Source organism: Macaca fascicularis, chromosome 4 (genome assembly GCF_037993035.2).
Source record: "Macaca fascicularis isolate 582-1 chromosome 4, T2T-MFA8v1.1".
In the NCBI taxonomy this organism is placed as follows: domain Eukaryota; kingdom Metazoa; phylum Chordata; class Mammalia; order Primates; family Cercopithecidae; genus Macaca; species Macaca fascicularis.
The window spans coordinates 37,431,701-37,457,894 of NC_088378.1; the positions used below are offsets into that span (position 1 = coordinate 37,431,701).

At 35.8% G+C, this 26,194-nt stretch overlaps 1 protein-coding gene across 24 annotated transcripts in view; it reads left to right on the forward strand.

The window, feature by feature from the left end:
- EYA4 (EYA transcriptional coactivator and phosphatase 4) overlaps positions 1-26,194 on the forward strand; it is a 283,822-nt gene that overhangs the window by 216,796 nt on the left and 40,832 nt on the right. For 11 of the 24 annotated variants that reach the window (XM_074039005.1, XM_005551875.5, XM_005551874.5 and 8 more), the window contains 7 exons: positions 1,879-1,945; positions 3,158-3,300; positions 3,444-3,587; positions 5,620-5,699; positions 9,797-9,980; positions 19,511-19,647; positions 21,702-21,785. In XM_074039005.1, coding sequence (XP_073895106.1) covers positions 1,879-1,945; positions 3,158-3,300; positions 3,444-3,587; positions 5,620-5,699; positions 9,797-9,980; positions 19,511-19,647; positions 21,702-21,785 — 839 coding nt within the window. The remainder of the gene's footprint in view (positions 1-1,878; positions 1,946-3,157; positions 3,301-3,443; positions 3,588-5,619; positions 5,700-9,796; positions 9,981-19,510; positions 19,648-21,701; positions 21,786-26,194) is intronic. The other 13 variants (XM_005551878.5, XM_005551877.5, XM_074039004.1 and 10 more) reach the window with 5 other exon arrangements.

The following is a 26,194-nucleotide window of genomic DNA, read 5'->3' on the forward strand; positions in this document are numbered from 1 at the left end:
ACATATAGACATTAATAGAAAATTGTAAAGTTTAGTTGAGCCTTTATAGTGTTGTGAGTACATTATTCTAATGATGTTTAGTTTTATCATTAGAAGAAACATCCTGTATATTCAGAATTGAGTTCGTGTATATGGGTTTTTTCTGAAATGTGTAATTTTGATCTATGTCTTATTTATTAGAAGTTACTATAATGAATATTTATCTTCATTATTCAGTGTCTCTTTGGAAAAGCCTTCTATTTCATAATATTCATCGTAACTAGTTAGTATGGCCCAAATCTTGAGTGTACCAAGGAGAAATTCTGTAAAGAAGAGATGAAAGAATATATAATGAAGCCTCATTTAACTATATTTCTGTTAGAGTATTTGGTATTGTGAATTGATAAATTAGAATGACTATCTTTGGAATAACACTATTATTATGAAATGTACATTTAATGCCCATTGTGTAGTAGAAAAGAGTCTGTTTTCATTAAGTTGATTTGAAAATTTTAAAACATTAAGTTTTAATAAATATGTAGAAAATTAATAGTTTATTGGTTCAATTTATTTTTGACACATATCAAATTCAGTTAAGTTTGGGTTGCTGAAAATATTTAGAAATAACACCTTTAGTCAAATTTGATGATTTTCAAAATTGATAATATTCTTAAAAATATACTTACTGTATTATTGCTATGAAAATGAAAATATTCTTTCCATATTCAGAGCTTATAGGCAAAATAGCATTTTAAACACATTAAATTTTGTGTGTTTGTGAAGCACATCACAAGGGTACTTGTGATATATATAGAAATATATCTTGTTTCATAAAATCATTAGCAACCTAAACCTATTTGTCACTTTTACAATTCTAAAAGTTTAGCTCCAGAATTATTATGAACAACTTAGAAAGGACATAGTACTTTGAAGTATAACTATGATTGATTAGACTAAACTAATTCCAGCACTGCATTGTGTACTGCTTTAATCTTTTTGAAAAGTGAATGAACAGCAGATGGCCCAATAAAGACACTCTGTGTGCTCACGCAGTGTGGATTGGCTCTAAGGGAACTGGCTCACACTTTAGAGTCCATATATTTGCAAAACATCTGTCTTAGTCAAGGCAGATAGTTAAAGGAAAGAGAAACTTCCAAGCTTTTGGATATATTCCAGTTTGGGGCTCCATGTTTGGATGAACTGTTAATAGGACCTGACTTTCACCTTTAAGTTCTTCTCAGAAAAGTATTACCTCTAATAGTTCAAAGTTTATTTGTAAATATAATTGCTACTGCATTTTGTGATTATGTTTTAAAGAAATCACCTGTGCTTTCTTTAATTATTACTGGAATGTTTTAGACTGCATTTTTAATTGTTCATCTGATTGGTAAAATGAGAGGAAATAGAATAGAATCGTATTGTACTGTTAGAAAACGAAGTTTGGAACATCACACTCTTCTTATTTTGTATTGTATTTCAATTAGAACAAATATGGAGGAAGAGCGATATGTACATACTGCCATCATATTTGGCATTTTAAAATGTAAAGTTTGCAAATTTTAAAAATTTACTTTTATATTATGAAAGCTTAATTACCCTGTAATCAAAGATATTTATTCATAGCGTATTAATATATAAGAGCATGCTAATGATTTGAGAAAATGGAGTGGAAGAGTGATAGAGGGAATGATTTGTGAGACAAATGTTTATATCATGCTTTTTGCACAAAACTCAAAGCAGTTTAATTAGGAGAAAGTGTTTAGGCAACTGTTTCTTTTTAGAAAATGAATTTTTGGAAACGTGTTTAACACGGTAATTTCTTCAAATTTGTTATGTACACTCTAGTGAAATGTATTTATGAAGCAACCTTTGGTGCACTGGTATTTTTGTGTCTTACAGTAATTACAAGTAGTGGCTACAGCCCCAGATCAGCACATCAGTATTCCCCACAGCTGTATCCTTCCAAGTAAGTGGTCAGTAGATTCTTTCTGTTTTATTAGAAATTTTTTCCAGCATTATCTTTATTAATCTGTATTCACACAATTTGACAAGTTTAAATTGGCAAACATTTATGTCTATACATGTATTATAGTTAGTTGGATAATGCTTGGATAGATTAAATATGTAGATAAATATCCTGTACAAATTTGAAATAGAGACACCCACGTTTATCTTGATAATTCCCTTGAATATTTATATATACCTTGAGAAAAATATCAAGCTCAAATTAGAATACATTGCATTTTAATTCAAATTCAAAAATGCTGGCTGGTTAAAAAATCTCAAGAGATTACATTTTATCTAAATGTCAACACTTCATAATTAATTCCATCATTGAAATTCTTTTGTTGGATTTCCAGTTCTAATAAACATATTTTTGGAGAATATGCTTTATTGTTTTTTATAACTAATATAGTCACTTTATTGAGGACAGTCGTAGATATTTCTTAAGTTTAACTATATTGGGTGTATATCTGAATTGGTTTGGAATCAGCCAGACGTGCCAAGATTGTGTATTGCTGATACATACACATTTAAATATAGTATGTTATTTTCTGCAGCATCTAGAATGTCTGCCTTTACATATATATAGACTGGAGGTTGGCTATCCAATGGAGAACATGATGTAAAATGTGGCATGATGAAAGGGATGATGTTCCTTTTTTTTTTTTTTTTTGGAAGCTTCCTGCCTTTCTTTTTCTTTTTTTAAATTTCTGATTCTTGGGAGCGAATTCTTAGTACGGTTTTTAAATAGACTTTTGTAGTCTTTGCATAGCATTAAGTCACTCATGGTGAGTGTGAATTTGCTCATGAGCATACTAATAAAGCTAGCATGTGCTCCATTTTCCTCATCTACATATTAACTGGAGTGCGATTTCAGATATGAGCAAGAATTATAGACCTGGAAGAGACACTAGGTATAATATTTAAATCAAATTTCTGCTTTTACAGATGTGGTATAGACGTAGGGAGTTTAAATCATTTGTCTGTGGTCACTAGACTGGCTTGTAGCAGAGCCTGAACTCCTGACATTCAGACTGTTGTTTTTTCCTATATTGTTAAAATTACGGATAAAGAGGATTACGTCCTGGATATTATAGGGTTTCACTGAATCTAGGCTGTCTAAATTAATACACAGTCTTTGTTGCCACAGTAATGCTATTTTTCTGATATTTAGGCCCTATCCACACATTCTTTCTACACCAGCAGCTCAAACAATGTCTGCATATGCAGGCCAGACTCAGTATTCGGGGATGCAGCAGCCAGCCGTCTACACAGCCTACTCACAGACAGGACAGCCCTACAGCCTGCCCACTTACGGTATTTCACATCTTCTATCTTCTTCTTTGGTTATAGGCAGGTGATCCTGCTGGCTGGTAGCTTTGTATTCTATTGTAGGTTACACTTTAGAAGGAAAATCATCTTACTAATTAAATGGTTTGCACAATCATTTTTCTGAACAGATTTGGGTGTGATGTTGCCAGCCATCAAGACAGAGAGTGGACTTTCCCAAACTCAGTCCCCGTTACAGAGTGGCTGCCTCAGTTACAGCCCAGGGTTTTCTACCCCACAGCCGGGCCAGACACCTTACTCTTACCAAATGCCGGGTAAGTAGCTACACATGAAACATGTTTTGGGAGAACTCATTCTTTGAGTGAGACTCACTGGCTTCAGACTAGGAATATCCGATCTTGAAGACAGTTTTAAGCTTTATCACAGCTCACACAATTTCTAAAGAAAGACAGATAACTAGACAGAAACATGATGAAATGGTTGAGTATACCTCAGGAAACAGGGCCTATACCAAACTTAAATACTTAAGTTTAAGCTGAGTAACATCGGCAGGAAACCAAGTCCAAGCAAAGCAACTTCCAAGCCAGACACCAGGTCAGCCACACGTTTGGCGTCTACTTAAGCAATTTAAAAGATCTGTAGCACAAACCAGTATTTTCTTTTCAGTATTCCTGAAGTATGTAGTGCTGTTTTGATTATACTTAAACTTGAATTAGCTCTTTTCTAAGTTCCATTTATCATTGACCAATTGAGGATTTTTTGTTCATTCCTAAAATTCCTCTCTCCTATTGATAATATATTGCTTAACAGGACTATTATATAATATTTACTTGCCAATCCTCCATAGAGGCATATAGGATCATTACATTTCTTTTAATTTTAGACTCCTATTAAAATTGTGTTTTATCTTTTTGTTGTTGTTCTTTGTTTTTTGTTTTTTTGATAATGGAGTCTGGCTCTGTTGTCCAGGCTGGAGAGCAATGGCGCCATCTCAGCTAACTTTCAACTTCTGCCTCCCAGGTTCAAGCGATTCTCCTGCCTCAGCCTCCTGAGAGCTGGGATTACAGGTGTGCACCACTATGCCTGGCTAATTTTTGTATTTTTAGTAGAGAAGGGGTTTCACCGTGTTAATCAGGCTGGTCTCGAACTCCTGATCTCAGGTGACCCACCCGCCATGGCCTCCCAAAGTGCTGGGATTACAGGCATGAGCCACCACGCCTAGCCATGTTGTATCTTAATGCAATAGTTGCCAAAAGAATTTTAGTGACATAGTAAAAACTTTAAAAGCTGGTTACTATCTGTCATTTTGTCTGTACTGAAAATCACAAATTTGGGGCTATATTAACATATTTGAACCAACTGGTATGACATTTTGGTCAATTGATTCAAATGAAATAATTATTTAGATACATTTGGCTGGAATAGCAGTGCTCTTTTTTCCTAGAATGTAGGTCGAAACATATTTGAATGCATGCTGTAGCCTCAAAAATTCATACAGCTTCAGTTAGCCCTGTGACAGACAGTATTTTTATTTTTTTCACAAATACTTTCATATTGGCTATTCCAGGTCAGGTCAGTGGCATTGATTATATAACACATGACTAGTCAAAACACATTGATAAAACAAGTAATCAGCTACCTCAATAACCTTTCATTTTACTTTTTGACAAGCACATTCCATAAGGACTTTTTTTTTTAGGAAACCTATAATTGGCAGCTCACTTGTTTTTGCCGTGATTCGAGAAATCATTAAATATCAGACCTTGCAGTAAAGTTTTAGAAGGCCCTCAAACCCTAGCTTTGTGTAGTATAAACAGTTCTCCCTTGAGTCTGAACCCTAATTCACAGCTATTTTTGTTCTAAAGAAAAGACAAAGGGAACAAAAGTACAGGGAGTTGCTAAATGGGGTTCTGTATGTTTATTTCCTACGCTAAAAACCCTGTACAAATGTTAAACTCAAGTGATTTTTTTTTTGTACGTAAATGCAGTTGATATGATTTGAAAGTTCCAGTAATTTCCTGGAGGCAGTCTTAGTCTGTGTAAGATTTTATCATTTGCGTACCCCTGCACTTCTAGACTCTTAACCCTTGAATGTTAGCCTCACTCCTTATGAAGACTGTTCCCATGTGCTTCTGTTTAGCTCAACAGATTCAACAGGAAAGGGTTTACCAGCTGTTACAAGAGCGAGAGAGCTAAGCCTATTTTCTGTATAAATGTCTCAACTTCAAATTTCACTGTCTTCATGACAAATTTCAAAGTGTTTCTCTTAAAGAATTCTGCGAAATGAAATATTTTTATCATTTTACAAGGAATACTTTTAAAATGCAGTTTGTTTTTTACCTGTAGGTTCTAGTTTTGCACCGTCATCTACTATTTATGCAAATAATTCAGTTTCCAATTCAACGAATTTCAGTGGTTCACAACAGGTATAGTAGCTTTTTGTGTTTATGCTTTTTATATGTATTTCAGATTTTTGAAGAGTACTCGGGTTGCCATATATGTGTGTACCCTCCCAGGATAAGGTTTCTTTATTTAAAAATTATTATAGCATTTCAGGATAGTAAAAAATTACCTATCTAGAATTCTTGGAATATGTATTATTCTGGCTATTTTAGATTTTTTGATTGTTAAACGTTTGTGTTTTAAACATTTATACTGTAGTTGTTTTAATCATTTGGCATGGAATTACAAAATGTATTGGATATTTTCTGTTATCTTAAAATACTACTAAAAACAATTTTATTTTTCTTGATAAAGCAGTTATTATAATGAATATTAATTGGTTGAATCAGTATTAATTGATTAAAGTCAGTTATAGGATTATGCTACAGACTATATAACATTTTCAGTCCTAAAAAGTGTCCTTTGTTACTAAACAAAATGCCTCAAAGACTACTGTTGGCTTTTAAATAATTTTTCTATGTTTTAGTTTTATGAATACTTTTAATGTTTGATTCCCACTTTCCTGACAGCTGCAACTTTTTGCTTTTGTCACTGTGCCTGCCTCTGGTAGTCTTTAGTCCTCCTTCTAATTATGTTTTCTTAATATTTTTGTGAGTTTTAAAATCTAGCATGTTAGAATTATGCATGAAACAAGAGTGAATGTCCCTAAATGAGTGAATCAGCTTAGAGTGAGATGAATTAGTGATTTATGTTGACACTTCCAAATCTTTTGTCCATATTTTTTTCTTTTCAGCCACATTCGAAGTAGTTGAGATTGAAGAGTGGCTGACTTCTGGTCTGGCAATGCAGTATTTTACTTTAGTATAATTGCTAGACATTTATGTATTCTAAAATGTAAGTTACTGTACAAGTGCTTACTTTTTAGATTTACTGAAGGAATTTTATCACTTGCTTTATTTTAGTTTTATTGATATAACAAAAGGCAGAAAGGAAATTTTGATCGTTAAAATAGTGTGGAATAATAATATTTTTGATAGGATTAAACTGTAATTTTAGCATTAGTTAGAAAAACGATGTCTTAAAACACGAAACATCAGAACCAGTATATACATTTTATTTTTTTTAATTGAGAAATTTTTTGTAACTTGATTTTACACGTTTATTTATTGGTCCAACAAGCATTTATTGAGTACTTGCTATGTGTTAGATTTTTGGCTAGGGATTGAAGATTCGAAACTGGTAAGTCATTGTTCCCTGCTCTTTAGAAGGATTCAGTCCTCTGAAAGAAACAAATATGAAAATAAGATGGACAGAGACTGAGATATAGTGAATATTATAACAGAAATAGTGGCCGGGCGCGGTGGCTCAAGCCTGTAATCCCAGCACTTTGGGAGGCCGAGACGGGTGGATCACGAGGTCAGGAGATCGAGACCATCCTGGCTAACATGGTGAAACCCCGTCTCTACTAAAAATACAAAAAAAAAAAAAACTAGCCGGGCGAGGTGGCGGGCGCCTGTAGTCCCAGCTACTCCGGAGGCTGAGGCAGGAGAATGGCGTGAACCCGGGAGGCGGAGCTTGCAGTGAGCTGAGATCCGGCCACTGCACTTCAGCCTGGGCGACAGAGCGAGACTCCGTCTCAAAAAAAAAAAAAAAAAAAAAAAAATGTGTATGTATATATATACATATATATACACACACACACACATATAACAGAAATATACACTAGGTAGAGTTGTACTATAAGAGAAAAACTACTCTGCCTCTATTTGGGAGGATTAAGAAAAGATTTTTAAAGGAAAAAAAACGTTTATTTAAAAACAGTTAATCATAAAACAGATCCGAAAATCTGTGAAGATTTAAATACAATGGATCACAATATAAAATGTAATCTGTATTTGGGACCATGGCCTGAGCACCAGTTTGTTGTTTTGGCTAATACCTATTGAGTGCCCATTAAGTGTTAGGAATTGGTCTGTATACTGGGGTACACGAAGGTGGGGCCAGAGTGGATCAGGTATGATTCCTGCCTCATGGAGCTTACAGCCTACTGGGACAAACAGACAATAAACCAGTAAACACACAAATACAGATTTAGGAAGAGAACAGGGTCTGTTAAAATATCAACTGAAGTATAATTTTGAATAGGGGAGGTTTTATATAAGGCTTCTCTATGGAAACCACATTTAGGCCAAGACTTCTAAGAGTTAGGTGAAGGAGGGCAGTGGTGTTTCAGGCAAAGAAAGCAGCGTGTACCAAATCCCCGACGGATGGAAGACTTGGTGTGTCACTGAACTAAAAAAAAAAAAAAAAAAAAAAAAGGCTGGAGTTTAGTTAGTGCATGAGGGGCAAGTGCGGAAACACATTTGCAGAGATAGGTGGGGGCCTACTCACGTAAGGCCTGGTGGTTTACAATAAGGAATTTGGATTCTATTCCAAGCCCAGTGGGAGGCTATGATGAGATTTTGAGCAAGAAAATTACATCATTTAATTTATGTTTTGAGAAGATAACTCTACCACCAAGGTCTTTGGAGAAAGTCAAAAATGGAAAGAGGAGATAAATTTAAAAATGAATACATTGCCTGCAACAGGAAGAAAAGGGAGCTTGGACAAGGGGGACGACAGTGGAAATGAAAAGAAAGGGAGATCTTTGAGATACGTTTGAATATGAAAAGACATTATATTCCCCAGTGGGGAATAGCCTGGACCTTTCCAGTATGTAACCTCATCTTCTTCTGCAGGAATTAGTAGGCTAACAGAGCGCTTCAGCACAGATGTTTGACTTAGGCACTCTGGGTTCAAATCTAGCTCTGAAACTTACTAGCTGTGTGACCTTGTACAAATCACTTAACCACTCTGTGCCTTAGTCCCCTTCAATGTAAAATGAATATAGTATTAAGACCACATAAGAGATTATGAGGATTAAATGAGTAAATATATTTGAGCCCTTAGAACAGTGTCTTGATACAGAGCAAGCACTATGTAAACCTCTGCTATCACTGTTTTACTTTGAGAGATACTGCTAGGAACTTTGTTTAGATATGATGAGGTTTTTGTTCTTGGCTCACAAGTGGTAGTGGGAAACATTGGATCTTGAAATTTTCAGACTAATAGAATTTTAGTTTTCTGCCATATTACCTAATCCTTTATGATAGTATACATATTTACTTATAATATAGATTATTTCTTTTAGTTTTTGGAAACCATATCAAATGTAGATCTTTGTTTCCTTTGGAACACATTTCATCGGGGGATCTTAATGTTATCGGTGATGACCAAGGATTTGTCATCACTGATAACATTTTGGGCTGACACATGCTAGATATATTAAACACCAGTTATCACAACAATTCCTTACTCATCATCCTACTATGTAAAAGGATTTTGAAGGGTCATTATCATCATTTTAAGGTTCTTAAAATTTTTTAATAAAAAGCAGGTCAAGGGTGTTGATTCAGTGCTTTCGTTTATCTCTGTAACAAAGGAGGGAAACTAAATAATTGAAAAGTTCACTAAAGACTTTAAGTCAAGGCCTCAGGTGTCATATAGTTTGTGAGAGGCTGGGTAAAAAAAAAAAAAAAAAAAAAAAAGTCGTATTCATCTCCTTTTATTTACTTTTTACCTCCTTCCAAGAAAACAGAATTGTCAGTGGTAGCCCAGAAAGGAACAAAAATCACAAAAATGCAGACTGAGGTCTTTGTGGAGTCTAGGAGGGGCAGCCCCAACTCCTTGCTGGTAGTGTTAGAAGATATGTAAGAACTGATTTTGTGAATATGAACTGATTCCATCTCCTTCTTTCCTCTTCAAACACGTAGGTCCTGATGATGTAAATCCTTGAATAAGTAATTATCAGGAGCAAAGTGAAGCATATGCTAACTTTAATCACATTAAAATTTGTATACTGGACCTGGTTTGCCAAAACAATAGGGTATTTCACTACTATATGCTTGTAAGAGATGCCCACCAAGTAGTCTCTGCTCATTAGGAGCACCTCAAAGCTGTGGACTCAGAAACAAACGGGGCTGAGTACTAATCTTTCAGTTACTGTAATGACTGGTTTTCTTTGGAGAGTATTAAAGAGTAATTTCTCTTTCAAACACACACATCTCAATTATTGTTTCAGGATTATCCATCCTATACAGCCTTTGGCCAAAACCAGTATGCACAGTATTATTCAGCATCAACGTATGGAGCGTATATGACATCAAATAACACAGCCGATGGCACACCCTCTTCAACCTCTACTTACCAGTTGCAGGAATCTCTCCCAGGACTGACTAACCAACCAGGTACAGATCTTCACCCAGGTGAAACACTTTTATATGTTTTGCAGTATCTAGTAAAATGGAGAAAGTGGACATTCCGAAAACATGGCTGAAAGCTCTCAGATAATTGTGCTGATGTTTAATCTGTGGTAGCATGACTGTATAAAATGAGGCTCTTCTGGCATTCCAGAAGATCCTTCTTTTAGATATGGGACAGATAGGCGATTTTAATCTCTAAATGATGGTGTACATATAAATATGGAGCTTTTACCAGACTCATTATTCATTTTGTGAAGAACTTGCAACAAAGTTGTAATATTATCTTCCTTGAGTATGACTGATATTATTTCCTTTATGCTAAAGAGACTGCATAAGCCCTTCACCTTTGTAAGTTGTTAGTAGCTCTAGCCAGTGAACATTTCCTACATTCCTGGGATTTGTAGAATCAGTGGTAGGTAGTTTAATGTCTTTGTGTGATCAGTGTGTATTTAAAATCCATTGTGTGTTTCATTATCTGAAACTTGCAGTATTCAAATTGCATTTGCTACACATAATTTGACACAGCTGAAGTATTTAAAGTTAAAAGCAAATTTAACAGAGACTCAGCATAATCCTAAGAAAAGTTCCAGGACTTTTTGGAGAAATTATTGAGATGGTTCTAAAATCACAAGGAAAGGTGGATGAATTAGAATAGTCAAAACTATTTTTAAAAATAAGAACAAAGTTTGAAGACTCAGATTACCTGATTTAAAGACTTATAATGTACAGTAATCAAGGGAATGTGAAAGGATAGACGCATAGAGCAATGAAACACAATGGAGAGTCCAGAAACAGAGGCGTATTTATGCTAGAAAGCAGATTTTTGAATCAGGATACAAAGGCCAGTCTTTTTAAACAAATGGTGCTGGAACAATTGGACATCTTTGTGCAAAAGAGGAAAGAATCTCAACTTGTATACAAAAATTACCTCAAAATGGATTGTAAGCCTACATCTAAAAAGCTAAAACTATAAAACTTCTAGAAGAAAAAAATGGTGAAAATCTTTGTGACTCTGGGCTACATAAAGATTTTATAGATATGACATTAAAAACACAATTCATACAAGAAAAGAACAGATAAAATTAGATTTCAAAAAATTGTAAAGAACTTTTGCTCTTCAAAAGACACTGTTATAAGAATAAAAAGACAAGCTATAGATTTGGAGAAAGTATTTATAATGCACATACTGATAAAGGAATTATAGAAACATATAAAGAACTCTCAAAAGTCACTAAGAAAAATGAGGTTAAGAAATTTTTAAAATATCAGTAATTTGTTCAAGTATATTTTTCTGCCTTCGGTTATTTGCAAGATCCAAATTCATCTCTACTTCTTTTTTACTCAGCTTTGGATGGGAGGGAAAATAGGGAAACATGGTCACAATACTGTAAAACACTCTTTTTAACTGGACCAGTGGGGCCAAAATGACTCAATGCCATTAAACGATTGTTTATTGAGTGCATGTTAAGTATCAGCACTGTGCTAGAAACTGGTATTTCAGCAGTGAATGAGCTCCTTGCACACCTTTAGCTTCCATTTAACAAGCAAGACAAGGATCAAGCAAGTAATTACAATAGTGAGAAAGGGAAAATGGTAGGTCATATGGGGGATATTAACAAGTAAACTAATTTGGACATAAAGTAAAAATGAAACTGATATTTTAAGCAACAGCCAAGATATGTTTATATCATGAATTGATGAAATGATAAAATTCATGATTTGTAGTTCCCTGTTCAGAACATAATCTTTACCTGTGGGTCCAAGGAATAATTGTCTAGTAGATGCAGCTTGTCTTTGATGCCCCTACATTTTAGTTTCATTCCCCTTACCTTCCTTTTATATCCTCCTACCTGTGAACACACAGCCCCTTTGAATTTCTGGTCCTTGTCCCTTTGGGGCTCTCTGTTTTGGATTTTTCAGCTAGCCTTAGCCTCCCTGGGTATCTGTACCTCTTGCAAGGCCAGGATTAGGGTGAGGTCAGTGAAGCACCCAGAGCAAAAAATGTAAGGTGGAACTCATTCTTAAATTTTGTGCCCTAGGCACCTTACTCATTAGCCCCAGCCCAAATCACATGTTCCAAATCTGTCATGATCCTCTTTGGGTCAATACTTGCATCGCATCAAAGATCTTCTTTCATTCAAAGAATGAATGATTTCAGAATTCCTTGCTTAACAAGCAGTTACTTTAGGAAGGGAGATATTGGAAGGTTTTTCTCAGTGATGAATGTGTGGGGAAAACAAGGTAGGGTGAGTATTTAAAAATGAAATCACAGATATATTTAATCATCAAGATATCAGAGACTGAATGACGGACAAGACCAGCAGGGTGTTTTTTTAATTTGCTAGACTACAACTACCAAGAGTGAAACCCATTTGTGTACTCAGATACGGTATATGCTATGTAGAGCTTTGTGTAAAATGTTGCTTTTGCTCCAATTTCCATATAATCACAAGAAAGCTTCTCTGCAGGAAAAACACAGATGGTTACTTTCCTTATTAGAATAATCAGTATTGAAAATAGCTATTTATTCATATTAAATATATTAAATGCAGGCAGGTAGATAGTCTGAGTATGTGACTTTGGATGTGACACATTCACATATGGAATTCTGACTTTCACTATCAGAATGCTGCAATTTCATCAGGCCTCCATTGGTTGCTAAGGCCAAGAAATATAGTTTGACATCATTTTCGGATTTTATTAGACTGTCTGTTGAATTTAAAGAAGGAATTAATTCTGCTTATAACTATATTATTCTCTCAACCAGAATTGTAACAACACACATGTCTGGATCTTTAAAGAATTATATGACCTCAGACCTTCAGTCAATGTAGTTTTAAGTTTAATTTTGCCTTTTTAGATCTGGCATACAGCCAAAAAGCAAACAAGTTTATAACTATGGAATTTTTCTTTATTATTGATGGAATCTGATGTATTTAGTTCAAGGGCAAGAAAAGTATTTCCCGTTGACTGGTTCTGCATTTTGGACTTAAAGTAGAAACCTAAAATGAAACCCACAGTTTTTCATAGAACAGTTACTGTTGAATTCTACTTTTATAATGAAAACATACCTTATATTCAGTAAGAGACAGCTGGTTGTTCTGATTTAGAGATAAGCTTAATGAAATAAAGTGGGATCTAACTATCCCAAACTTAAAAGGTACAGTTATTCATTACTGTACTGATTAAAGGATAATTATTCAATCATGTATAGTATTGGGTCAAGAAAAGCCTAGGGCAATTTTGTAATGACTGATGTTATTTGGAAATTGCAAATAGCATTCCATTATTTAATTTACCTTATTAGGCAGTTTGACAGTGGATTTAAAGAAACACTACAATGCTGATTAAGAGCAGACATTTTACTTCATTATCTTTCCAAAGGTCTTCTTTAAGGTAAAATTTATATTGGGTATATCGTATTTTTTATTTGTATATGAAAGTTTGAGGACAGATTCGCACATGAAGATGAGAAATATTTTTATAGCTCCTCCTTTTAAAATATTTTAAACATCTTTAAGATCAAATACAGTTAGTCTTGTATAACAATATTGTGTTTTACCCTGAGACTTTGACAAACGTTACAATACGTTAGCTAATTGAACCTAACAAGGGCTCCAGAAAAGTAAAGGATGTAGTAAGATCATTTCACTCTCTGAAAAGAAGCCAATTTCTTAGGCAGAACACAGCAGCCTTTTGATAACTTCATGGTATTTCACGTAAGGAAAGGAAGGGAAGCAAAGTGCTAACTCATCTAATGGAAACTAACAAGAGGATTTAGATAGAAAGGACCACATTCAACTGCTCTGCCAATTTATATTTTCCCTACCTGTAGCATTGCTATGCCCTTGTGCAATTACCTGAGTGAAATTTGGCAGAGGCACTGGAATTAACAGCTTTCTCCTTTTAAAAAAAGTGTCAACAAATGTTTAATGACTGGTTGAGCTCAAGTTCCTGGTTTTACCCTCTATCAGAAGAAAGGATAGCACCTTCAAAAGGAATAGAGGTCAGTACAATTCCACCCGGGTTATTGCTCTAGGAGCCCAGATGTATCGCATGGCCTTTGCAGGACACGCTCTTTTACTTCTGTGAAGTTCTTTCAGTGAATTCTTTGGCCCTCCATCTCACAGAAATTATATAATGCCCATGTGACTTTTTAAAAAATTTCTTGTTTAACTGACAAATAAAAAAGTGTATATATCGGCTCAATGATCGACACCTGTAATCTCAGCTACTCTGGAAGCTGAGGCAAGAAGATTGCTTGAGTCCAGGAGTTTGAGTCTTTAAAAATAAATTGTATCTACTTTTGTGTATAACCCATTGTTTTGAAATACATATACATTGTGATATGGCTAAATTGAGCTGATTAATGTATGCATTACCTCACATGCTTATCATTTTGTGGTGAGAAACCCGAAAATCTATTCTCTTAGTGATTTTTAGAAATACAGTACATTGTTATTTCTTCTAGTGACATGTTGTAAAATAGATATCTTGAACTTACTTCCTCTTGTCTAGCTGAAGTTTTATGTCCTTAGACCAACAGTTCCCCAGTCTCCCTCTCCAGCCACACAGCCCTTAGCAACCACCATCTTACTCACTTCTTCCATGAGTTCAACTTTTTTGCACTCCACATGTAAATGAGATCATGTAGTATTTGTCTTTCTGAGCTTAGCTTATTTCACTTAACATAATGTTCTCTAAGTTCATCCTTGTTGTCTCAAATGACGGGATTTTCTTTTTTAAGGCCAAACAGTATTCCATAATGTACATACACCACATTTCGTTTGTCCGTTTATCCATTGATGAACACTTAGGTTGACTCCATATCTTGGCTACTTGTGAATAATGCCGCAGTGAACATGGAAGTGTGGATATTTCTTCAACATACTGATTTCATTTCCTTTGCTATATACCCAGCAGTGTGATAGCTGGATCATATGGTAGTTCTGTTTTTAGGAACTTCCATAGTGTTTTCTATAATGGCTGATATGGTTTGGCTGTGTCGCCACCCAAAATCTCATCTTGAATTGTAATCCCCCTAATCCCCATGTGTCAAGGGAGAGACCAGGTGAAGGTAATTGAATCATGGGGCAGTTTCCTCCATGCTGTTCTTATGATAATGAGTGAGTTCTCATGAAATCTGACAGTTTTATACATGTTTGGTAGTTCCTTCTGCTTTCCTTCTCCTTCCTGCCGCCTTGTGAAGAAGGTGCCTTGCTTCCCCTTCCCCTTCTGCTGTGATTGTAAGTCTCCTGAGGCTTCCTCAGCCATGCTGAACTGAGTCAGCTAAACCTCTTTCCTTTGTAAATTACCCACTCTCGAGTAGTTCTTTATAGCCATGTGAAAACAGACTAAATGGCTGTGCTAATTTACACTCCTACCAGCAGTGTGCAAGATTTTCATCCTCCACAGCATCTCCTACACTTGTTATCTTTCCTCTTTTAGATAATAGCCATTTTAACAGGTGTGAGATGGTATCTCATTGTAGTTTTAATTTGCATTTCTTTGATGATGAGTCATGCTGAGCATTTTTCATACAACTGTTGTCATTTTTATGTCTTCTTTTGAGTGATGACCATGCCAACCCATTGCCCATTTTTTATTTGGGTTATTTGTTTTTTACTATTGAGTCGTTTCAGTTCGTTATGTGTTTTGGATATTAACCCTTTTATGAGATGTATGGTTTGCAAATATTTTCTCTCTCTCTACTAGGTTGTTATATGACTCTTTTATAAGTAGAAGCAGATCTAGGTTTGACCTTTTGGTAACCTGAAGAGTCCACTGCTGTTTGCCTGAGAAAGTATAACCAAATGGTTAAAGCAGGAGTTCTGCAATCATACCAGTGTTGCATCATACAAGCTATTTAATTTTGATAAATTAATTCCCTCTTCTCCAGTTTCTCCGTTATTAAAAGACAATAATGAAGGACCTAATTCACTGGTTGGAGTAAGGTTTGAGTCTCACACACACACACACACACGCACACACATACACACACGCACACACATACACACACAGATATATACAGACATACACATATATATATAAAATGTTTCATAACAAAGAGCTTTGACAAATCAATAAGACAAAGACAAACAACCTAGTTTTCTTAATGGGCAAAAGATCTAACAGTTACTTCATTAAAAAGAAGATATCAAATGAACAAGAAACATGAAAAAGTATTCTTCATAATTACTCATCAAGAAAATTCTAATTAAAACCACAGTGAGATACCATCACACACCCAAAATGGTGAAAATAAAAAAGACTAACAATATCAAGTATTGACAAGAATGTGGAATAACGGAAACTCTCGTTGTGGTAAGAGAGTAAATTAATACTGTCTTTAATAAAAATGGGCAATGGGTTAGCATGGTCATTAATACACTGAAAAGAGAGTAATACACTGAAAAAAGGTCAGTGTCTGTCAAAGATGAACATATGCCTTCCTTCTGACTCAGGAATCACATTGTCAGGTATACATACCCAAGAGGAATTAAGAGCTTATATCCACAAAGACATGTACAAGAATGTATATAGCAGCTTTATTTATAGTAACCTAAAATTGTGAATAACTCAAATGCCCAGCAACAGAATGGATACACTGTAATAGATAGAGTGTAGTATATATACATGAAGAAGTTCTAGCCACATTAAGGAAAGGACAACTGCTGTCCCAGGCTAGAATATGGATTATCTCACAGCAGTGAATGAAGCCAAACACGTATTTCAATAAAAAAAAAAATTTTAAAGAGCAGTGCATGACATGTACTAAGAGGTGAATAAATGTAGAGTTACCTTTCATAGTTTTCTTAAAAGGCTGTCTTTACCCCCATCAAAACACTTCTGCTCATTTTTTGTCCAAATTCTTAGAGCCCTTTTAAGATTCTTCAGTAATTTGAAAAGCATCAATGGGAATAAAGTCTTAGGTTTACTGAAACCTGGATACGTCCTATAACCACAGTCTTTTCCCTTTCCTCTTCTGCTCTTTTCACCCCTTTGCTGTGACAGCTACTGGATCCCAGTTCATTTGAATAGCAGAATTATTCCTGCTAAACTCCTCCTTTATGGACTCAGCCTACAACCACCCATGATTGGGATTTCTCAAGTTTTTGTCCTGTCAGCTCTTGCACTGTGGCAGGAACAAAGTTGCCTTATGATAGTTAACACTTGAAAATTGATCTATAATGACTATAAGGAGAGGTTTTATGGAATGTCATCCAAAATGTTTTTTAAATGCATGCTTTATAAGTGAGGGTTAATTTTAATCACCATTTTATTTGAAAGCAGACATTTGGTTTGTGGGATATAGTAACCTCAGGAAAATTCTGTTTCAAAAATAATTAAAAATGGAACTTGTATGTTATTTTATTTAAAAGTTGGTGTATATTCAGACACCTAAAGACTAATTTAATGCCTATACAAATAAGGTGAAACATGATTGACTATAAGACAAGGCTATATTCAACCCCATAACTTAAAAACCTTATTACTATGCTATCTACTCTCACCCAGGTGATAACATAGACCTATGAAATGAACTATGCTGGCAATATTTTAAGTGCAAACAATATCTGGAGCACAGGCATATTTTTTTGATCATGTCCTGACATGCAGTGTTTCCCAAAGAAAATGTTAGAGGTTAGCGATGTAAAAATTACTGTTTCTTAGAAAAAGTGAGGCCTAGTACATTCAGATTTGTTTATTTAGATTAATAACTGCTTGGTTGTCCTCAGGATTATTTTATTTTAATTTTTAAATTTAATGGTAAAAAATGATAGCCATAATATCTTTTCGTTTCAAAATCATGTAATTTAAATTTAATGTAGTTTGCCTTCTGTCTTAGAAATTTTCGCTTTATACATATAATTTAAATGAAATTAAACATAAATCAGATTTATCCCTCAGTAATCCAGAAAGCTGCTATGAAACTGAGATTTAGAGAGATTGACTAAAATACTTGAATTCATGTAGTAATTCTGACTCTTCAGCTTGTTATACTGTATCTCACAGTTGCCTCAGTTTATCTTAACAATTGTTCCCACAGGTTTGCCACTACTCAGTACTCTCTACCTCCTAGCATACATGCTCACAAGCTTTAATCATTTCAGAGTTTAGGTATCTATGGGACATGCAGAAATATTAGATAAAAAGTCTGAAACTTAAGACGTGGCCTAGTTGGAGATATAGGTTTACGTATGAGTCATCACAGATAGGGTCATTAACACATGAGAGAGTTAAGTCCCCTAGATTGTGTGGAGTGAGGACAGTGATCAGACGATGGAATTCTGACATACTAGTTCATAAGGAATGGGAAAAGTACAGGAACCAATGTTTTCTCGATGGAGAAGGACTGAGTGGAGTGATTCTAGAACTAGGAGAGTGCACAGTATCAGCTGTCAAATAGTAGTTTCGAGGAGGCGGTGTTTAAGAGAATCACACACAGCACAGAGATCCTGGAAGACAAGGACTGAGTCTGTCTATTGCATTTGTCAACAAGGTGATTTCTGGGGACTCTTAGCAGGAGTATTTTTATCGTGTTTTGGTGAACTGAAGCTAGATTATGATACATTGGATATCAGTGGGGACAGATGTGCTGTCCGGTGCTGCAGCCACTGGCCACACGTGACTCTTGAGCACTTGTAACGTTGCTGGTGTAGATTGAGATCTGCTCTAAGCATAGAATGCTGCACAACATTTCGAAGACTTAGTATGAAAAAGAAAATATAAAACATATAATTGATAATTTTATATTGATTACATACTGATATGATAACATGAATATATTGAGTCAATTAACACATTGATTACATACTGATATGATAACATGGATATATTAGGTCAATTAACGTATAAGTAATACTAATTTTACATATCTCTTTTTACTTTTTTTTAACATAGCTGATAAAAACCTTTAAAATTTTATATAAGATCACATTTGTGGCTCACATGGTATTTCTGTCATATAGCACTAGTACGTACTATTTTAAGAAGTGTTATTTAAAAGAGAAAATGGAAGCAAATAGTATCTAGATGGAAATGCAGGTCAGAGGGAAGGACTTTTAAACTTATCAGTGACCCCAAGAAATGGGGGAGGTCTAAGGGAAGATGAGAGAGGGTTTGACTAATGAAGCGTGACTTCCTAGGAGGTGGGGTTGGGAGTCATGTTTGCAGGTGGAGGGATGGAATTGATCCAGAAGAAGACATCTCATTCTCTGAACTGTGACAAAAAAGGAGGTGAGGACATATCTAAATGGAGATAAATATGTAGGTGAAGGTATAGACAGGAAGTTGAAGGCATATGGTATAGAAAAGACATTCAAGTTTGATAGATCACAGATTAAAACTAGTAGGAGTTTGTGTAAACTACAAAAGTTCTGACTCACTTGTGTGTGCTTGGGATTATAAATCTCTTTTTTGCCATACAGAGGTTTTATGGTATAGGAATTTGTTAAGATAATTAATAATGAAGACTCATACTTGATCTAATAATGAAGTACTATTCTTGACACAAGTCATGTTATCTATAGCAGAGTTCGATACCATGCAGAGTCCCTCCACACCCATCAAAGATCTTGATGAGAGAACCTGTAGGAGTTCTGGGTCAAAGTCCAGAGGAAGAGGCCGGAAAAATAATCCCTCCCCGCCTCCTGATAGCGACCTGGAGGTATGCCTACTCATTCTTAAAGATTATAGTATGATGCTTTATTTTACTGAGTGATACATTCTCTGTCTTGCAGTTCCATTATGTTTCAAACTTAAAAAACAAGATATGCTCACGCCTATGATCCCAGTACTTTGGGAGGCCAAGGCAGGCAGATCACAAGGTCAGGAGATCGAGACCATCCTGGCTAACACAGTGAACCCCATTTCGACTAAAAATACAAAATATTAGCCGGACATGGTGGCAGGCACCTCTAGTCCCAGCTACTCGAGAGGCTGAGGCAGGAGAATGGCATGAACCTGGGAGGCAGAGCTTGCAGTAAGCAGAGATCGTACCACTGCACTCCAGCCTGGGTGACAGAGCAAGACTCCGTCTCAAAAAAAAAAAACAAGATATATAATGAATTGAATGGACCCACTTTGTCATAGGCATTTTACAACTCTGAAGTTTGAGATTCCATCCATTATCATAGCAAAATTAAAAACAACAATATAAAGATGATATGGCTCTGCAAATTCTTGGCCTGAGATCATTGCATGTTTTGATCTAAATTGGCACTGGAAAATTTTAAAAATATAGCCATTGTTTGTGAGATACTTTTCTGTGTAGCACTGTATTTCATAGCACTAAAGTAATGAAAGATGTCCAAATGGGTCATTAGGTTTAAAAAGATAAAAGTAATTTGTATAGAAAGAAAAATTCATCTTCTAAAAATAGGACAAATTTCAATAATTTAATAATATGTGTTAAAATTTGTGTATCTGAAAATTTATATGTCATTTTTCTACTTATGAGCTCTTTTAAGATATCTCTGTACTAAGCAGGGTTGATTTTTATTATAAAACATCAGGAGAAACTATTCTTTTTTTTTTTTTTTTTTTTGAGACGGAGTCTCGCTCTCTCGCCCAGGCTGGAGTGCAGTGGCCGGATCTCAGCTCACTGCAAGCTCCGCCTCCCGGGTTCACGCCATTCTCCGGCCTCAGCCTCCCGAGTAGCTGGGACTACAGGCGCCCGCCACCTCGCCCGGCTAGTTTTTTTTTTTTTTTTTTGTATTTCTTAATAGAGACGGGGTTTCACCGTGTTAGCCAGGATGGTTTCGATCTCCTGACCTCGTGATCCGCCCGTCTCGGCCTCCCAAAGTGCTGGGATTACAGGCTTGAGCCACCGCGCCCGGCCAGAAACTATTCTTAACCGTAATATGTTACTTCTTACATACTGCATACTTCAGTTAAGAAAAAAATTGAACTTCCAGATTTCATAAAATCAAGTGACAGACGTTGTGCTTCTTTATGAGAGATAACTTCCTTTTCTTGAACAACAGCAGCAAGTTCACATCGCCTCAAGAACTTGACAGGTGATATAAATGAGGGACCGGGCTGAGTTGCCCAGCAGACTGTGAGGAGCTCAGAGTGAAGGCACGTTCTAAGAGACCTGCCTGTCCCTGCCATGTAGGAATGGCAACCAGCCTGACCACAACTTCTAGTTGCTGTGCTACAGTCAAAACTCTGAAGTTTGTGGGAAATTGCCTAGTTTTCAAATGTTAATTCATAATTTGAAATCTTTCAAAACTCCAGAGAGTCCAACATGCCTGCTGGCCTAATATGACCCCAGGATCCGTACTTGACAATTCTGTTTAGCGGTTACTCATTGATTCTTTTAAATATTTCTTTAAAATCTAATTCTTTGCATAAATTGTGAACGTTTATGAATCCCTAAGGTATGAAACTTTAAAATATGTAGAGTTTCAAGCATGCTTCTATCATAAAGTCTGAATGCATCTCTTTTTGGTGTTAACTACAAGTAAATGTATGGATGAATTTATTCAAGTAAGGACATCTGACTCTTAAGCTTATAATTATTTGTATAATTCCTGCTCCTCAGGCTTTATAGGAGTTAGATTTGGCAAATTTGAGAAACAGAAAAAAGGAATAGTATTATTTTCTATAAAATGATATCAAGATGATCTCTAACAAGAAAGGGAGACATTTTCTGCTTATAAATAGATTTCTGTTTCCTTGGACTTTTTAATTTTCTGATAATTTATGTTTTGTCTTCAGCGTGTGTTTGTCTGGGATTTGGATGAAACCATCATTGTTTTTCACTCGCTGCTCACCGGGTCTTACGCACAGAAGTATGGCAAGGTAAGAAATCAAGAAACATTACTCCGAGAAATCTTGTTATACTTTTTTTTTTTGGTTTAAAATCAGGGGCCATTTAAAGATGCTTTTAAGTGTTTTTTATTGCAGTCTGTGAAATCTTCTCTCAATTATCTATTTCTAGTATCTTATAGTTCTTTAATGTGAACTGGCAAATTTAACAAAACTAATTATAAATTGAATTCCTTGCTGTTTCTTCAAAAGAACTGAGTTTTCTACATCCAGACCAAGCTTCTTAGTCTCAGATCATTATTTTAGAAAAAAATTTGTAGATCGAAATGGACTTTAAAACATTATAAAATCATATATTATCCCCAATAAAAGAGCTTTAAGAAATTTTTTGAACTAATTTGTTGCAACTGTATAGCAATAGCGAGTAATCTTTCGTCTGACAGATCTTTTGGATTTATGAATGAGTGTTTTTCTGTAACTTGAGTACACATATGAACAGCAACCGAGGTAACACCCCCTCCCATATACAAAGTTAGTGATAGATGGTCTCGTGCTCACCTGCCTTTCTCTCTTGCTAGTGTTTTTATTTTTTCTTTTATTTATGTATGTATTTATTTTATTTTTATTATTATTATTTTTTAGACAAAATCTCACTCTGTCCCCCAGGCTGGAGTGCAGTGGCATGATCTCGGCTCACTGCAGCCTCTGCCTCCCGGGCTCAAACAATACTCTTGCCTTAGCCTCTCAAGTAGCTGGGATCACAGGCCCCCGCTGCCACCCCTGGCTAATTTTTGTATTTTTAGTAGAGACGGGGTTTTACCACGTTGGCCAGGCTGATCTCAAACTCCTGACCTCCAGTGATCTGCCTGCTGCTCCGCCTCCAAAATGCTGGGATTACAGGTGTGAGCCACCATGCCTGGCATCTATTTTTATAGTTAGCTTCTTGTAACATCATTGTTACAAGCCTCTGTGAGTGCTTCTCCAAAGACTGATGCAACTCTAACAGGCTTTTTGGCTGGAAACACAGCTGTTTAGGCCCTACCTGTTTAAGTCTTAGACTTTGTAGGGCTCATAATCAAACTAGAGCCAACTCAGAATGTGTTTGCTTACTGTCAGTTACTATACTCAAAGTTGTATCTTTGGTTCCTTTACATATCACACTTACAGAAATGTCTTCCTGTGTCTTCATAGCATTCCATTATTTGATAATATCTCATGCTCATGCAGTTTTTAGCAACTATATTAAGCTTTGTCTTCTGGACAAGTAATGATAAAATTGCATTCAAGTCTAGTCTTCCTAAATTATACTTTGGGTGAATCTGCATTGCCATTTGGTTTTGGTATAGGTAATGGATATTGCTAAACAGATGTGAAGGTAACAATTTTGTTTAACAACCGTTTACAAGAAATGTTACCCCTTTATCACAAGTATCATCTAAAGCAATCTTCTACAAAGCAGGATGTATACATGTACACCAGACATACAAGCCACTCCATTGGGATAAAGAAAGGAAATATTAGAATGAATACACACATACACACACATACATTTGCATCTCATATTTATTAATTTTTATTATCTGTTTCACAGTGCACATACTTTATAAATACATTGTCTTAGCTCTGCTGCTAAAACAAATCACTATAGACTAGGTGGATTAAATAGCAAACATTTATTTCTCACAGTTTTGGAGGCTGAGAAGGCCAAGGTCAACCTGTCAACAGATTGAATTCTGGTTAGGGCCTGCTTCCGGGTTGACAGATGGCAGTCTTCTTGCCATGTCCTCCACCTCACATGGTGGAGACCAGAGAGAAAAGGAGAGAAAGCAAACTCTTGTGTCTTTTTATAAGGACACTAATCCCATTCATGAGGGCTTACCCTAAGATCATAATTAAAATATAAGTATATAATTTATCAGTAAGTTATACAGAAATTTGGAGTACACACTTAATAGTCTACTACTGATGAAGTGTGCACCATAAAAAGTTTCCAGACAATAATCTGAAGGATTTCTTCTAAGTAGTATTGGCTTATCAGAAGGACACAGTAAATCCTGTTGAACTGATTGCAATATTTTTGTGCAGCTAAGTTTCATATTAGATAAGTGTTTAAACAATCTAATAAGCAGATTGGCCCAAATAAAGATCCTGTAAAATAGTCACCATGAGGGGTTATACCTAAATATCCATGTTGCCCCCATTGTGCCAAATCAGTGGTAGAACTCATCTTTTGGAATTATCGTTAGCCTTTTGACATATTTCCTGGCTTCACATCTTTATCCTTTTGTGGTCATTTTGATCTTTAAAAATAATAAGATCATTTGGAACCAAGGCAGTGATAAGGAGCATGGTAAAACTGTCACTGTATACATTTGTTTTATTTTTGTCAAAAATACCATAGAGTAATGAAGCTGCCTTTCTCAATTTACTCATAAACTGGCTTTAAGAGCAATTCCAAAAAGCAAAGTTCAACTTCTCTCAGCACTGCTGCATCATGGAAATAAAACTGTCAGCTCCCAGGATGTCGATGGAACATGCAGCACTCATTTCAACATACAAGTTTTATTTTTCCAAAGTACTGCCCTAAAAGGTTTTTTTCAAATACAAAATGGAGACTCTCTGTGCATCCTCTATACTTCCGGAAGGTTAAAACAGTAGAGAATACCAAAAGGGTGGGGCAAAGTGAGGGGAAGAAGGAAACTAACATTTATGGAAGGCTCATGATGTGCCAGGCAGGAAGCATCCCACAGTGTGAAGGGGTAGGCTGTTCTCTCAAAGCTATAGATGAGGAAACATATACAGAGAAGTAATAATAATGTGTCCATAGCCACACAACCAGTCAATGGCAGAGATGAGTCCTGGGGCCCCAGATTCTTTGACGCCAGAGCCCACGTTCTTTCTGCCACAGCACATCGCATGGCCTAGCCAGTTAATATACTGGGAATGCAATAGAAAAGTAATATTTCCGAACAGGAGTAAAGACAATTTTAGTGAGGTTTTGCGTATGCAGTTGGGTGAGTTCTCTTTTAAGTTGTAATTTTAGTGATCTTCTCTCAGACACTTGGGATGTGTTTTCATCAAGAGGTAAAACTTAAGAAATATTCCATGAAATAGAATATGGCAGACAATCATCAGTACCTGCTGGTGGGGCAGAGTATGGAAAGAATCAGAGGCACTACTGGAAGGGAATGAGAAAGATAAACTTACATTTATAGGATACCTGTCATGTGGTTCAGCGGATGTTTGACATTTTAGAAGCAATAGGGTGGTGGTGAAAGGCAAAAGCTTTCGAGTCAGATAAACTTAAGTTTGAAAATGCAATTCTGATGCTGACAGCATTCTGACTCTGGCAAATTACTTAAATATTCAGTTTCAAAATCTGTAAAATGGGATTAACACCATCTGTTAGATTGACCACATTGAATAATGTTTTTACTCAGAGCAATTTAAGAAAACTAAAGTAAAAGCGTTTTTAGGCTATATTTTTTTCTAATAAAAATAAAAACACCCTTATTGAATTCCATGAAAAACAACTTATATTGCCTTATTTATTGAATTATTGCTTTATTTTTTCTAAAAGTTGTTTTATCATTGACAGTTTTCTTAATATAATTCAGAAAATCGGCACTGCCTTTTAGCCAGTAAGAAATTACTATCTTGGCGTATTGAGAGGTAGCTAAATAAAGCCCATCTTGTGAAGCTGTGGACCACATACACCTCAGGGTTCACTGCAGATGGGACAGAGATGATGCTGGGTAGCTTCAGTTTCACCACAAACCATAACTGAAATATGGTAAACTAGAGCTCCTCAGACAGACTGCATTCCTTTAACAAATACTTAGTAATATCAATAGACATGCTTCTTGCTTTCATGGAGCTTACAAACCAAACAAAAAACAAAACAAAACAAAAAACACATTTCAGATCGTGGTAACTTCTGTGAAGAAGATAAAACTAGGTCGTATAACGAGTGACTGGGGTATGTGACTGAGGAAGTGACATTGGTACTGAGAGGAGCTAGTCCTACAAATTAGGAGAGAGGGAGAATTGGGAAGAACATTCCAGCAGTGGGTGCTGATCTTCCAGCGTTCCAGGAATATGAAGTCAAATGTGGCTGGAAGGTTGCAAACAAGAGAAAGAATACTACAAGGTAAAGGGAAGGAGGTGGAACAAGTTGGCGAAATAGAAACCCCCACTGATCGTCCTCCCTGCAGCAATACCAAATTGAACAAGCATCCACACAACAAAAGCACCTTCGTGAGAACAAAAAACCAGGTGAGCAATCACACAATACCTAGTTTTACGTCATATTACTGAAAGAGGCACTGAAGAGGGTAGGAAAGACAGTCTTGAACTGCCGACACCATCACCCCACACCAGTCTTCCAGCAGCAGCCAAATGACACAGAGAGAGAATCTGTGCACTTGAGGGAGGAAGAGTTC